Source organism: Elephantulus edwardii, unplaced genomic scaffold (assembly GCF_000299155.1).
Source record: "Elephantulus edwardii isolate Elephantulus edwardi_28Jun2011 unplaced genomic scaffold, EleEdw1.0 scaffold00283, whole genome shotgun sequence".
Taxonomy (NCBI): domain Eukaryota; kingdom Metazoa; phylum Chordata; class Mammalia; order Macroscelidea; family Macroscelididae; genus Elephantulus; species Elephantulus edwardii.
This window is the reverse complement of record NW_006400033.1, coordinates 444,082-460,829: the sequence shown is the minus strand read 5'-3', so window position 1 is coordinate 460,829 and position 16,748 is coordinate 444,082. Positions and strand designations below refer to the sequence as shown.

General features: G+C 45.7%; 1 protein-coding gene across 1 annotated transcript; it reads left to right on the top strand.

The window, feature by feature from the left end:
• Positions 1-5,988: 5,988 nt before the first annotated feature.
• LOC102865244 (60S ribosomal protein L10a-like) lies at positions 5,989-11,224 on the top strand. Its single transcript, XM_006900383.1, has 2 exons — positions 5,989-6,501; positions 11,126-11,224. Exons 1-2 carry the CDS (start codon positions 5,989-5,991, stop codon positions 11,222-11,224), a joined length of 612 nt encoding a protein of 203 aa, XP_006900445.1.
• The last annotated feature ends 5,524 nt before the right edge of the window (positions 11,225-16,748 follow it).

The following is a 16,748-nucleotide window of genomic DNA, read 5'->3' as shown; positions in this document are numbered from 1 at the left end:
TCACCACGAATCAGAACTGACTTAAGGCATTGAGTCTGAGGTGGGGCTTTAGAAAATATGTCCATTATTCCAAAATAAAACCCTACAGTCATTAAGCAGCTACCTCCTTTTCCCCTTCCCTAGACCCTGGTGACCACCAGTCTGTAGTTCTCTGTGAATTTCCTTATTCTGTATGTTTCTAAAGGAGTCCTATGACACAGCTGACCAAGAACTAGGGATGACAGTGGAAAATCAGCCATTTGTATCCACCAGCCACTCAGCAGGACAAAATTGAGGCAGCTGCCTTCCATAAAGATGTACAGCCTTGTAAATCCTAGGAGACAGTTCCACACCTTGTAAATCCTAGGAGACAGTTCCACACCTTGTAAATCCTAGGAGACAGTTCCACTGTGTCTGCGAACTTAGACTGCTCCACAGTGGATTTTGGTTTTTTTTTTTGTTTGTTTGGAGATTTCATGTAAGTAGAATCAAACAATATTTAAGCTTCTGCGTCTGGCATATTTCATTTGGGACATTTTTTGAGGTTCATCTGTCTTACAGCATGGATCAATACTTATGATTAAACAATATGCTGACACCAAAGCTTTTCAGGAATCCTGAAGGAAGAAGTCCAAACTTTACTGAAGATACTGGCAAATAACAAGGCCCCAGGAACTGACAGAAACCAATTCAAGTGATTCCGGAAACATGCAACACTGGACATGCTCACCAGGCTCTACCAAGAAACATGGAAGACAACTACCTGGCTAACTTACTGGAAGAGATCCAGGTTTGTGTCCACTCCCAAAAAAAGGTGATCCAACAGAATGTGGACATTATTGAATGATACCACCAACATCACATACAAGTAAAGATTTGCTGAGGATCATTCAAAAACACCTGGAACAGTACATCGACAGGGAACTGCCAAAATTTCAAGCTGGATTCAGAAGAGGCCATGTCATGAGGGCCACCTGACAACAAAATATTGTTGATGTCAGGTGGCTCTTGGTTGAAAGTAGAGAACATTTGGAAGATATTTACTTGCATTATATTCACTATGCATAGGCACTTGGCCAAATTATGGCTAACATTGATAAGAATAGGAATCCCAGAACACTTAATTGTGTTAATGCAAAACTTATATCTAGACCAAAAAGCAGTTGTCCAACAAAACAAATCCACCAGCTGCTCCATGGGAGGAAGATGAGCAATCTCCTCTCACGTGAGTAAATTTCTTCTGAAAACCTGCTGGAGGTCAGCTATGGGTCAGTTCTGACATGAAGGTAAACAACAATATTGCCTTCTTTATGGGTTACATCTCACCATCAAAAATGCAATAATCTTTGTCACTAGACAAATAGTAAACATCATGACAGATGGAGAAAAGATTGAAATTACTAATTATTTCATTTTACTTGGATCCACAATCCGGACCCATGGCAGCAGCAGCCAAGAAATCAAATGATGTGTGACATTAGGAAATCTGCTGTCAAAGAGCCCTCCAAAGTTCTACACAGTACACCAGTGTAAAGACTAAGACAGCCTCATCTAAGCCATGGTCTTTTCAATGGCTTCCTATGCATCTGAAAGTTAGGCAATGTCTAAGGATGTTGTTATTGTTAGGTGCCATTATGTCAAGTACAACTCATAGCAACCCTATGAACAGATCTGAACCCTGTCCTCTCCTGTGCCATTGTCATACTTCCTGACACACTAGAGCCCACTGCAGCATTCACCGTGTCAACCCACCTGGTTGAGGGTCTTTCTTTCCTTTGCCAACCCTCTGCCCTTTTGAGCATCATGTTCCTCTCCAAGGAATAGCCCCTCTTAGCAACATGCCCAAGGTATGTGAGGCAAAGCCTCATCATCCTTGCCTCCAAAGAACATTCTGGCTGTACCATCTCAAGACTTATTTGTTTATTCTTTTGGCAGTCCATGGGATATTCAGTGCTCTTCTCCCACACCACAGCTCAAAGGTGTCAATTCTTCTGTCACTTCTATTCATTGTCCAGCTCTCAAATGTATAGCAAGTGATGGGAAAGACCATGACCTGAATCAGACACAGCTTAGTCCTCAAACTGACATCATTATGCCTCAATAACTTGGAGAGGTCTCTGACTGCTGGCACCAAGGGTATTAATTGTGGATCCAAGTGAAATAAAGTCATTAACAGTTTTAATATTTTCTCCATCCATCATTATGTTGCTTACTGGTCCAGTGGTAAGAATCTTTGTTTTCATGACATTGAGATGAAATCCATTTTGAAGGCTGCATTCCTTGAGCTTCTGCAGCAAATGCTTCAAGTCCTCCTCACTTTCAGCAAGCAAGGTTGTTTCATCTGCATAATGAAAGTAACTGATAAATTCCCCTCCAATCCTGATGCCACACTCCTCTTCAGAGTCCAACTTCTTAAAAGATTTGCTCAGCACACAGACTGAATAGATATGGAGAGAGAATACAACCTTGACACACTCCCTTCTTCATTTTAAGCCATGTGGTGTTCCCTCTGCTCTTCATACAACAGATTCCTGGTCTAGGTACAGGTTTCACATGAGCACAGCTAAGATTTAGAGGCAAGGATGGTGTGATTTTGTCTGATTGACTTCTGGCATGTTTTCAGGAGAAGCCTATCCTTGGAGAGAGACATCATGCTAGGGAAAAGTACAGGGTGAGTAAAAGAGAAAAAGATCTTCAACGAGGTGGACTGACACAGTGACTACCCAATGGGTCTGAACATGAAGGAGATCATGAAGATAGTGCAGGTCGCTAGGAGTTGCAGTCAATTTGACAGCACCTAGCAGTAACAATACACCACTGTATGGAAGTACTCCAGTTTGACAGACATTTGGGCCAACTGCTCAGACCTTGCAGGATGCAACATCTGAATCCCAAGTCTACAGAAGGCCATTCAATGAAGAGTCTTAAGTTACCAGGGAAGATATTCTAACTACCATGAATCAGGACACAACAGCTTCACTTCATCTCACGATGGTAGGGGGATTATCCTTTTATTCCAAATTGTATTGTATCCAAAAGCTGAACAGAAGATTTCCAAGGCTAGCTTGGAGAGACAAAGTATTATGATGAAATATGCAAAGAGCTAGAGTTAGAAAATCAAAAGGGATGAACTCGCTCGGCATGTCCTCAGGTGAAGAAACTGAAGAACAAATTCAATTCTGGAATTTCAATACTTAAGGATGCTGTGGGCAGAATGTTGAATGACCCAGGAAGCCTCAAAAGAAGATGGAAGGAGTACACAGAGTCACTATACCAAAAAGAACTGGCTGACATAGAAGAATTTCATGCAACATTTGACCAAGAGGCAATGATGATGAGGGAATAAGTTCAAGCTACTCTGGAAGAACTGGCAAAAATACAAGGCCCCAGGAATCGAAGGCTTACCAACTAACATATTTCAACAAACAAATCCAGGCTTGGACGCTCTCACCATGTTATGCTAAGAAACTTGGAGGACAACTACCTGGCCAACTGACTAAAAAGAGATCCACATTTATTCCCATTCAAACAAATGTTAATCATCATTAGAAACAAGATGATCCAGAGGCCTTATTCTGGAGAAACCACAGAGAAAGACCACAAGGAGAGACCATGAAACCACAAGAAAAAAAGTCTATCACAGGTGAGACACAAACAATCAGGGAAGAGAGATAAGGCTACTTGGTCATGTCCCATCCAGAGTCCTGGCCCAGGAAGCTGTCAGAGTAGAGAGCTATGAAGCTGTTACAGCCCTAGCTTAAACCCTTGCAACACGAGTCCCTTTGTGTCTGGTCTCCCAGAAACTTCCCCGATTTCTTTAAAAGGTCAGCTGTACATTTACAAGGTTCTTCGTCTCCATGTGCTCACATGAGGTTCTCCAGAAATTGAAGTCTAATCCACATTCTACAGATGAGAAATTCAAGGCTCAGAAAGAATATTATTTTCTACAGTTACAAAATTAGGTTTTTACTAACTCGGCGAATCGATTCTGTGACTGGAGAGGTGGGAATAAGTGCATTTGAGATGGCTAGGTTGGCACAGGATAGAAGAACGTATAGAACTCTTATACATAGGGTCGCTATGAGTCGCAAGTGACTCGATGGCACATAACAACAACAACAACAACAACTAACTTGGCAGTTAAAAATTATCTGACTCCAACAGGAATACTAAGACATTGTTGTTAACTGGTGTTGTTGGGTACCTCAAGTAAAAAATGACCCCTATCTGACCCTCTAGCTGGTTTTCAGATGGAGGAGATTGTCATCCTTCTCCCGCAATATTATTTAGTCAACAAATACTATTTTAACATCTACAAGCACTTAGAACTTCTCTAGGTGCTGGAGAGACAGCTGTGAACAAAGTCAAGTCTCCAAAGTCAGGGTGTTCAATTCCTGGTGGAAAGAGAACCATAAACAAGTAAACAAATGAATAAAAAGCATACTTTGAGGACGTGAGCAGAGCAGAGTGGGAGGAGGGCTGTGTTTTGGCAAAGGTGGTCAGAAAGGCCTCTGCTGAAGAGGATACATGTTAGCATAATAAAAGAAAGGAAGAAGAATAGAGAACCATGGAAGACTCAAGGGTAGTAGGTTCCAGGCAGAAGAAACAGTTAGTGCAAGGGCCCTTAGGTGGAAACTTCCAGAAACAGTGAGGAGGTGGGAGCTAAGTGAGTAAGGGGAATGAGTGCAAGATGAGGTCAGGCCTGCTCAGTCTTGCCAGGAATGTTAAAGAGTTTGAATTTTGTTCTTAGTGTGCTGGGAAGGAGCTCTGATGGCTTCGAGGTAAGGAATTCTGCTGCCAATGTGGAGGTATGAATCCATCAGCTGCTCTCTGGGAGAAAGATGGGCAATCCCCTTCTGTGCCTCTGAAGATCTGCGGAGGGTAAACTACAGGCCGGTTCTAATTCGACACTACGAAACAACAAGGGTAATAGGAGCATTTTGGTCAATTTTCAACTGCAGGGGAAAGATATGACCTCACTTATACTTTAAGCAAATTTCTACAGGAGGCAGAGTAGAAGCAAGGAAACTAGTCAGGAGGGTTTTTAATTGGTCCAGGTGAGCCATGGTTTTGGTGAAGCAGGAAGTGGGCGTTGTGGTGGGGCAGGGGCATAGCATGACCAGTTTAGCTCAATATTCTGACAGCTGTTGCTCTGGCAGTCTGACCTCCAATTGCAAGACTAAATTTTACACAGCGACCAAAATTAGGCAACCCAGCTATAAGAGGTCCATGGTTCAGGCCACTGAGTCATCCCATTCAGAACTCATAAAAAGCAGAAAGGATGAGCTGGTCCAACATGCATGGCTGATTTGAGATTGAACCCCAATTTACCAGCCTATATAATGACAGCTTCAGGCAAGTCAATTTCTTTCCAGTTCAGCGATGAGATTATAGCACCCAATCACTCGCCTCAGCACTTCTCTGCCAAACCCAAACCAGATCTACTGCTCTCAATTCTGCCGCGTAATCCTGGAAGGTGGAGCAGAACTGACCCACAGTGTGCTTTACAGGCTCAAGCATGTCAGAGATGATGAGGAAGGCACAGGGTAGGACAGCGTTCAGATCTGTTGTCCACAGAGTCACTCCTAGTCGTACTTGACAGCACCTAACAACAACAAATTTTTATGGAAGCAGATTGTCACATCTTTCTCCTGTAGAGTGGCTGGTGGGTTCAAACCACTCACATTTCAGTTGACTACTTGCTGGACTGCTCTACCACCAGGGTTTCAAGTACTTCTCTAAGAAGTGCAATTGCAAATTCACTAAGTCCTGTTGGGCCCGGGATTCTGCGTTGCTAACCAGCTCTCACTGATCCCAGACAATGCTGCTGGTGCATAAACTACAGTTTTGACTATAAAGGTCCTGACTTAGTCATAAGCCAACATGCACTCATTGGGCAAGTATTACATCTGAAGAGCTGTGGGGGTACCTCTGTACAGAAATACACCACATCTAAAAGGGGTCAAGAGGATAGACCCCTCTTTTCCGGTTACTGCGGCGCTAGGAACCATGAGCAGCAAAGTCTCTCGTGACACCCTCTACGAGGCGGTGCGGGAAGTCCTGCATGGGAACCAGTGCAAACGCAGAAAGTTTTTGGAGACTGTGGAGCTGCAGATCACTTTGAAGAGCTATGACCCTCAGAAGGACAAGCGTTTCTCAGGGACAGTCAGGCTTAAGTCCACCCCACGCCCCAAGTTCTCTGTGTGTGTTCTTGGGGATCAGCAGCACTGTGATCAAGCCAAGGCTGTGGATATCCCCCACATGGACATCGAAGTGCTCAAAAAACTCAACAAGAATAAGAAACTGGTCAAAAAGCTGGCCAAGAAGTATGATGCCTTTTTGGCCTCTGAATCCCTGATCAAGCAGATCCCAAGAATCCTAGGTCCAGGGCTGAATAAGGCTGGTAAGTTCCCTTTTCTGCTGACCCACAATGAGAACATGGTGGCAAAATTAGACGAGGTGAAGTCCACCATCAAATTCCAGATGAAAAAGGTCCTGTGTCTGGCAGTGGCTGTTGGCCATGTGAAGATGAACTTGTTTACAACATCCACCTGGCTGTCAACTTTCTGATTTCACTGCTAAAGAAGAATTGGCAGAATGTTCGGGCTTTGTACATCAAGAGCACCATGGGTAAGCCCCAGCATCTGTACTAAGATACAGCTCAATAAATCTTACTGTTAATGCCAAAAAAAAAAAAAAAGGATAGACCCTTTCTTTCCAGGTAGGAGACTCAAGGAAGCTTAGTGGAAAATAGATGAAGACAAAAATAAAAAATGTAATGGAAACCATGGAGTAGGCACCTTCAAGGGATTTAGCCACAGGACGGCACTGGGTCTTTATAATTGCCAGCACCACTGCAAAATTAAGACCTTTGTTTTTCACTTAAAAAGAAGATAAATAATAGGGGATAAGTTTTTGTTGTTAGGTACTGTGAAGTCAAGTACAACTTAAACAGATCTGAACCCTGTCCTATCCTGTTTGTCTGACATACTTGAGCCCACTTCTGTAGTCACTGTATAATCCACCTGGTTGAAGGTATTCCTCTCCTTTAACATTCCCCTACCTTCCCAAGCATGATGTCCTCCAAGGAATAGCCTCTTCTATCAACATGCTCGAAGTATGTGAGATGATGTTTCATAAATTTTTGCCTCCAAGGAGCACTCTGGCTGCACTTTCTCCAAGATATATCTGTTCTTTTGGCAGTCTGTGGGATATTCACTGGTCTTCTCCAGCATCACAGTTCAAAAGCATCAATTATTCTGGCATCCTTAGTTATTTTCCAGCTCTCGGATGCATCACAAAAAACGGAAAAGATCATGGTTGGAATTAGGTGCACCTTAGTCCTTAAACTGAAATCATTACTCCTCAATAATTTGAAGAAGATAATAAACTTTCTCAGTGCCATACATTTTCTGATATTCTGACTACTGGTACTAAATGTACTGACTGTGAAGCCAAGCAAGATGAAGTCATCGACAGTGTCAATCTATTCTCCTTCGATTAGGATGTTGCTTATTGGTCCTGTGGTGAAAATTTTTGTTTCCTTTATGTTGAGATGCAATTCACACCTTTTATTGCTTAGGGAACAAGAAGGATGCTTATTTCTTCCCCCGCCCAAATTTTATTTTATTAATTTTAATGAACATTTACAGAGATTTTGGATTTTCATTCAATCATTGTTGCACTTTCTTCTTTACGCTCCCCCTCCCCCAGTTCAAGAATGCTTATTTCTAAGTGACGACATGAAGTGCTGTCTTAGGCCTCTCCTGATTCTAAAGAAAAACCACACTAAAAACTTATCATAATAACTTTAAGGGGAAAAGCACAGTTATAGGTTTGCAAAACTGGTTAGGACTCATTCCTTCAACATACACAGAGTTGAGTGACATGAGGAATGGTGGCTGTTTAACAGGACTAATTGCTCACCCACTTGAATTCAGGCGTGGCCATGCAGCTGATTGGCTTTGACTGATGAACTGTGAGCACCAGAGGTACATGTCACTTCTGGGTGGAGACACCTTAGAGCCAGTGCATGATCCTCCCTATCATCCCTATCACTGAGCACTAATGCTTCCTGTTACAACGATAATACCCTAAGATAAAGGAGACAGCCTGGGAGGCCAGCCTGGGAATGAGCGATTAGTGAGTTAAATGTCTTTGTCAATCCTACTGAACAAGCCACTCATTCATTCATGCTGTCAAGTTGGAACCAAAGCATACGTGACCTTCTAGAGGGCTTTCAAAGGCTGTAAACTGCATGGAAGGCGACATATCTTTCTCCACTGGAGTACTGCCCATCCATTAGAGAGGCCCTGCCTTGGGGTTAGCTCTACAGCTCCCTACGGACTAAGCCATGAGAACCCCCTGCTGAACAAGCAGTAAGATAACAGAGCCGTCTTGTTTCAAGTTGCTGGGACCTGAAATTATTACTGTAGTATGTACAGCCCCATCAATAAGAAATAATTTTTAAAAATTTTGAGTGTGAGTTCACAAATCATACTGCATTTTCATTCAATCATTTGTAGATAATTTGTTTTATAACATTAATTACCACAATATAATACTTAATTACTGTAAAAACCATTCAAAAGTTTTCACTTCATGATATGGGACAGCTGATGGCATCAGACTTGGTATAGGAGCTGGGGCCCGAATAACTTCAAGATTCCTGTGCCGGCTTCTCTCTCTCTCTCTCTGCCCCAGCACATCTTTATCTGGGCTTTTCAGAACCCTCTTGTCTGTCTACATGATCTCCCCACATGCCAGGAGTTGAGCCACCAGCTGTCTCCCCCATGAATCCTTCCTCTGGAGGATCCTCTCTCTCTCTACCAGCTGTGAATCAAGATGCCTTGAGGGCCCAGCCTGTGCCTACCACCCACCTTTGTGCTCACCAGGTCACATCTGCACTCCAATCACTGCTCAGAGGGAAGGAAGCTGGCCCACACTACCAGAAATGGATGAGTGTTCCTCACAGATCTCTAAAATGAGGCGGCAGGAAAGACGAGTGCACCTAAGTCTATAGCAGAATGTGTGTGGTAGGCTTTAACTGAGCTGTGACACGCAAAGGACACAAGGAGAACATGCACATTCATCATCGCCTTAAGAAGAAAGAGAAGAGGGACTAGCGAGTCACTAGACTGGACAGCTCCCAATGGTGGCATCCTAGAGGCATGCATGGCCCACAACTACTCGTGGCTGGTCAGAAGCCTCGTGAGGTGGGATGTGTCATAAGGGAGTGTCAATACCAGATCTCTTGTGGATAGTCAGTCACTCAGGTAACTGATGTTCTCTGATCACTAATGGAGAGAAATCAGAAACTCTTAAGAGTTGTACAGACAGATCTGTGAAATGTGAACCTACCATGTACCTCCATTAACACATGGATCATTCACAGTGACTCCTCTGCACGGAGCCTGACCCAGCTTCAGGGTCATCCTCCACACAGTGTGCTGACTGCCCAGGCAGCCCTGTGTTAGTCAGAAGAGGCCCGAGAGGAAGCTCACTCACCATATCAGGTCTAGGCATGGGGGCCATGCTTGAAGGCACAGACCAAAGGTGGTGTCTTTGGTCTAATGTCCAACATGGCTTTCCTAGGCCATTGCTCTCGACTTTGTCACATAGCTGGGAAAAACTTTGCAAATAGGAAGTGTCAGTCTATCTACAAGGGAATTGGCTAACTTCACCATTCCATGAATTTTAAACTGAGCAGGTTCAGTGGCAGAAATTTGGAATCTCACTACCAAAAAGAAAGTAGACTGTGTCTTTTGCGGTCACAGATTCCTGAGCCAGGGCCTCCTGGGGCCCACAGAAGAGCAGCAGCAGCCTCAACGGAGGACGAGAGAGATCTGATATGTGACTGAGTGCCGCCTCCTGAAGGCACAACCAAGGGCCTTTGCCCAAGCTTGCTGGAGGACTGGGGCAAGACGCCACAATTACCAGGACTAAGCGAGCTTTTTACCACAGGCCTAAAGCTTCAAGGGTCAAGGCTGAAGGGTCTGCAAGCATATTTCAGAAGCTGTTCTGATTGAGAAATTGTGCCCTGTTGCCAATCTGAGTTATAACCTGGTAACTTTCCTAACAAATCCCACAAGCATGCATATGATTCTGAGGTTTGTGCAACTACTGCAACAGATTTCAGACCCAGCATAGCAGTAGGATTAGTGTTAGAATTAGTAGAAGGAAGCGTAGAAGTGTGGGCAACATGTATGACCTCATGGTAATTTGTATTGCGTTGTTGGTGCCTACAGTACACTGTGTGGAATTAGCAGAGGTCAGACTTAGCTGTCTTCACACTGCCTTTGCTCTTTTTTTTACACCAAATTACATCAAGATTCTTTCCAACACTCTTACTGGGTCTCAGATATTTGGTCATTTGTGTACATGCTCACTTTCTCTATAGTCTCAGGAAAGCCCTCAGGTGCAGCCAACAAACCCCAAAGATACATGCCTGTGTGCGAAGACACAAGATCTGAGCATTCAGAGCCTACGACGGTACATAGACAACAGCCCTTCTTCCAACCCAAGAGAGAAGGCAATCACCTCTCAAGGCCTCAAAGAGAGAGAAAAGCATCCTGTGGTACAAGAGCTCTCACTAGCTCTTGGAAAAATACCTGCAGACAGCAAGCAAGTTTCCTCATAATGAGTCAGGCAGCATGGGGCTCATCCTGGGCAATGACAGCCCCAAGGCTCTGGTGCTGCAGCTACGGCACACGCCAAGGCTTCTATCCCTCCAGGCTCTGGAAGGAGGGGACAGTTCAGTAATAACCAGGTGAGCCCCTCACTTGTCACATAACCTCCAATAACGCACAGCGGGGAGGCTGCTCCAGCAGACAAGTGGGGTTAATAAACAGAACGGCAGCTGAACTGGCGAAATCCAAGCCGTGTTTTTCACTTCCTTGAGGATACTCCTCCTGTTTATAAATAAACATGGTGTGTTCAGGCAGCAGCAGGAGGAAGGGGGATGAAAGAGGCATAGGGAACACTGCCTCTAGAAGGCAGCAGGACCCCAAGAGGGAGGATGACTGCCACAGTGGACTCACGGAGGTGGGCAAACCAAGACTAGGGGCCCCAGGGCATAGGTGGGGCAGACCAGGTGGGCACTAGGACCCAGCCTCACTCACTTCCTGCTGAGCTTCTTTGCTCTCAGGAGCAGTTACTTGTGTCTGTGCGGGTCCTGCTCAGGCCTCTCCAGCAGTACCTTGGGAAAAAGGCCTGGCAGTCTGCATCTGAAAGGTCTCAGCCTTGAGGAGCTCTACTGAGAATGCCTTGGCCCTACAGCAATAATGTGTGCACACACGGACCAGGAAAAAAATCCTCAACCATCTGGGACCCTCTACCAACCAGTCCGGTTTTCCTCTATTCTGCTTTTAAAAAAGCAAGTTCCAAAGAAAGACAAGCTTTTCTTGAAAACTTTGTTTTCCTCCCCATCTTGTCTCGCAACACTTAGGGAACATCTTGAGGATAATCTACATCCTTTCTAATCACTACTTTTATATCCCTGACCCAAGACAGCCAACTCTATGCTGCAAATTATAGTGCTGGGGCTTAGTCAGATTTTCAACCCTCAAACTAAGGCTCTCTGTAGTCTGTATTTCCTCAAAACCAACATTTAAGAAACCATGTGTGATGTAGAAATAAATTTTTTCCTATATAACCATAAATTATTCACAGTATTTTGTTGATTATAACTCTTTTTTCCGTGTATTGAAACTGGATTTTGGTGTACTAGATATGCTGTTACCCCAAAGGCTATATGTCTCTCTAGTGGTTCCAAATTCACCAGTTACCCAGCAGGAGGAAGATGGGAAGTCTCTTCCTGTGTGGTTTATAGTCTTTGGAAATCTGCTAGATGGTCAGTTTTTAGTTGTTTCCAATTTGACAAGCATGAGTGAGTGAGTGAGTGACTCCCAAAAGTGGCTGGCAAGTCTGGAAATTGTCAGCCAGCATTCTGAGTTAGCATGCCTACTGCCTATGCCACCAGCGTCCCTATTAGCCAGAATTGTGGATCTTGACTAGATTCATACGCTGGGACAATGAGGCAATGTCGGCTCCTTGGAATAAATGTTTCAAGATGGTGTGTTCTCTGAGAGAAGTCAGAGTCACCCCTCCCACAACAAAGCATGTCCTCAAGTCAGAACCAACTCACAGATGACCCCTGAGTCAGACTGTAAATCTCACAGGAGAAGCATGCCCATCTTTCTCCCACAGAGCAGCTGGTGGATTCCAACTGCATGTCTTTGGGGCTGCAGAGCAGCTCCTTACCAAACAGGCCACCTGAGCTCCCTCATCAAAGCATACGGGAACACTTTTTCCCTAATGTAACAGTCATTCATTCCTGGATTTGGAGTTGTATGTTAAAAAAAAAGCCAGGAACAAATAGGCATGTCCCCAGGGAGCCAGCCCTATGCACACAGCAAACATCAACCAGATTCCTGCAATGCACTGCAACTCTAGTCCCATTCCTTCCTAGGCTAGGCCGTGGGGCACCAGAGGAAGATGTCCAGTAAGAAAGGAGCATCTCAGTCTGGTCCTCACTGCAAGAGCTTTGCCCTGTGGACAAAAGCCTGCATGCCCCTGACTAACCTCCATCTCCAGACACCACCACCAACCAGTTGCCCTCGTATTCTCAGAGTCACTGAGCTCTTTTATTTTGCAGGTTTGGGGTTTTTTTAAAATAATTTTTTGGTAGTTTTAAAAAATTATTATTAATTTTAATGAAAGTTTAGAGAGACTATGGATTTCCATTCATTCATTGTCACACTTTTCTCCCTGCCCACCCTTCCCCCCTTCCATTTCGCTTTTCTCTTTGAAAAGTAAAAGAAAAATTATTTCATTGTTACACAATCCCTCCCAACAAGTCCACTCCACTATGCAGCCTTCATTCTGGACTTCTGTCATGACAATAATACCTAATCATATATCCTTTTTAAACAGCTCTCTCCCTTATCTGTTTCAGTGCAGTACACATAATTTATCCCATCATTCTCAGTCCCCCCAAGCCTGATGTCAGTCTCATTTTACACCAGTGGCACTATGCAGTATTTGTCCTTTTGTGACTAAGATATTTCACTCAGCATAATGTCCTCCACGGTCACCCATTTTGTATACTATTTCATGAGTTCTTTGTTTTTCAATGCAGCATAGTATTCCACTGTGTGAATATACCACAGTTTCTCTATCCATTCACTTAGCACTTTGTTATTGTGAACAAAGCTGCAATAAACGTGGGTGTGCATATATCCGCCTGGGTGGTGGTTATGGTTTTGTTGGGGGTTTTTCACTATTTTGTTGTTATGTGCTGTCGAGTCAGAACCAATTCCTAACTGACCCTCCGCAGGTTTTTCTCTTTGAAAAGTTAAAACAAACAAACAAACAAACAAACAAACAGAAAAACAACAACAAAACCAAAAAACCCCCAACTCTTTCTCTCATACAGCAAATGGTGGACTCGAACCACATGCCTTCAGGATTTCAGTGTAACTTTTTACCACTAGGCTCCTAGAGCTCCCAATAGTCCCTACCACCTTCCACAGCGTCCTTCTATTCCTGATGCTCTTTACTCTGTTGCTTCAGGCCAATCACAGTGCTTTGTTTATCTGCTTACAATTTTTTTTAAGACCCCAGGCACTCTGCACAACCAGCTAGCAGTTGTTCAAGAGAATCACAAGTTATTAGGCCAGTGAACAGGTACGTCCCACAAGACCACAGGCCCGAACTTCCAAACCAAGGAACCAAAAAGCCTTGGCTTTGAGGTCATTGACTATTGTTCAGCACACAATTTTTGAAACTTACTACCTATCGAGAGCAATGACCATAACCAGCTGTGCAGCCCTACCTTCATAAATGCAATAGTTCCATCACTGATCACCAGTGGTTCAAACCCACAAGCTAGCTGCTGAGCTCATGAAGATTTGTGGCTTTGGAAACTCCACAAGGCTATCCTCAATCTCTGCTCTACAGGGTTGTTATATATCAGAATCGACTCAAGGCACTGTGTTTGGGTTTGTTCCTTTGTTGCTGGTTTGTTTGTTTTGGCCTGGTTGAGGGTTCTTCCTCTAGGTGCTTTCTCTCCTACTTATTGTCACCAAGTGAGAACGAACTCCTAGCTGAGCCTCCACTGGGCTGCTGAGGCTGTAAATCAGAGTAGGAGACAGCTCATCATCTTTCTCCCTGAGAGCCGCCGATGGTTTCACCACCAGAGAGGCACAGCTTCAGGTTAGCAGTGAGTCCCTATGGCCCATGCCACCAGAGCACCCCGTTTTGGGACACAGCCCTATTTCTGGATTTTCGAGGAACTGTTACATTATTCTCACATGGCTGCACCATTCTGTATTCCCATCAGCCGTAGGTAAGGTTTCAATTTCCCTGTATTCTTGAAATTTTTATTATTATTTTTCTAACTTAGCCATTCTAGCAGAAGTGAGATGGTTTTGATTTATAGTCCTGTAACAGCTAACAACTCTGGGCACTTTTCCACATATTTGATGGCCATTTGAATGTTCTCTTTGGTGAAGCATCTACTGAAGTCTTTTGCTCATTTTATGATTGAATTATTTATATTTTTTGTTCTTAAGTTGTTGGAATTACACACACACACACACACACACACACACACACTGGCTATCATATTCTTATTTCATATGATTTCTCAAGATCAATGTTTTTAAAAACCAGTAAATCCCCCATATTTTCCAAATTACATTTTATCTAGGATCCCAATATATAAAGCAAACAAAAGGGAGAGCTGTTAACGTTGAATTCAGGCTCACAAGCCAGAGCCCACCTCTCAGCCGGGATGACCCTCAAGATGCCAAGTGAGAGGACCATGAGAAGGAACAAAGGCCCCTGCAGAGCTTAAACACCCTCTCCTAAAGCATTCTGGGAGGCCAGGAGGAGGGAGCAGGTGGTGACTGGATGCTAGATGACTCTGCAAGAGCTGCCACACCCAGGCTGAGTTCTATAGGAAATTAAGGACTTGGGAGACAGGAGGTACCCCTGACCTTTTGGAGTTGATAGTACAAACAACAACCCCAAATCCTATAAACTCTCTGTTGGGGCACAGATTCCTAGGCTAACCAAGCAGGTAATTCTGATGGTCATATAAGACTTCTGAAACCTCAGATCTGGGAAGAATGTATATTCTAAGATAGAGCAGCAAGTCCTTGAGGACCCTTCCCCAATGGATGACTCCCCTCTGGGCCCTCTTGCTTGCTTTGGAGAGGGTCTAAGGAGAATAGCCATGGCCCGAGGATGCTGTACCAAGAGCCCTCAGTCTCTGGAGCTCCAGCCCCAGCCCAGCAGCACCTAGAGGGAGAACCCTCAACCAGGCCAATTCTTGGCCCCACCCTAAGGGTCCCTAGTAAATATGGAGATCACGGTGCTACTTCAGGGGAGAAAATGATGTCATCTTACTGGCAATATGGCCTTTGGTCAGGCATGAGCTGGGAGAGGTGGAGCAAGGCGTGCCAGCTGCTTCCCTGTGCTATTCATGCCCACTCTGCCCAGAGAGATCTCTGAATATTTAACATGCCACCTCAAGGTAGAGAGAGGGCAAACCCCCAGCCACCAGCAACAGCTGTGGAGAGGCCTGCAGGAGAGGACAGACGGGCTGACAGGCAAAGTGGCTTGGGGAGGACAGGCCACATGGTGGACGGCAGGAGACAATGCTGAGGGTGGCTTCGGAAGGCTGCTCACCGCTTCCCTGAAAACCAGGAGTGAAGGGCTGTGGGGAGATGTTCCCACTCACAGAGCATGATGGTGCACAAGCAGTGGGGATCCCAAGTCCTCCTTACAGACAAAGAAAAAGCCAGAGGCCTGCCCTCCACCCAACCCCTCCATCGCTGGGTTCCCATCAACTTCAGCCCCAGCTCCTCTTGGGAAGGAGAGAGAGGACGCAGTCATACCCATCTCCAGAGAGGACTAAATCCTAAATCCACATCTGCCTCCAGAGAGGAAAGCATCTTCACGTGGTTCCAGCGCTGGGGCTTGAAAAAGAAAGCGCCCCTTACGCCCATCCCATTCCAAGTGACTTCACTCAGGCCTGGAGGGATCGCTGCCCTCATGGTGGCCGCTGTCACCTGGGAGCTCCGTGGAGCGTATTCTGGAGATGCCCGACCCCACCTCCTCTCAAGCCCCGGGAGAATGGATCAGAGAATGAATCAGGAAATCCGAGGTTCCCAGCGGTCCTCTTCCATCCCACCTGCCCTTCTCACGGTCAAAATGAGAGTCTTCCACCCGCTTCATTAGGAGCGCCGCTGCCCACCCACTGCCTCAAGCGAACCCTCGGACAGCGCCCTCAGGCAGCGCCCTCCGGGTCTGCATGTCACCTCCACCTGACAAAAGCGTGGGGCCAGGCGCAGGGAGGGCGACTGGCATTTCTCCAGGAGAGCGCTGCGTGTCCCTGACCGGGGCCTCTGCAAAGGCAGCGGCTGGGAACAAAGCGGAGGGGCGAGGGGGCGCGGGGCGCAGGACGCGGGAAAGCAGTCCTGTAGAGCCTGTGCGCCCCGGGTCCGCGGCCCGCTGATCGGCGGCCCCCGCTCTACTGTACCTGCTAAATTTAGCGGCCGCGGGGTATTAATAGCGCGCGCTCGGCCGGTGCGGCAGGGGCGCACGGGGTCGGGCCCTAGGGGGGGCGAGGGGCAAGGAGGCCACTTACACCACCAGCCTGGAGATGATCCATGACACCATGGCGGGTGCGGGCGCGGACGCAGGCGGCTGAGCTCGGGGCGGGCGGCTGCGGCTCTCCCTCCCGGCACGTCTGTCCGCCACCG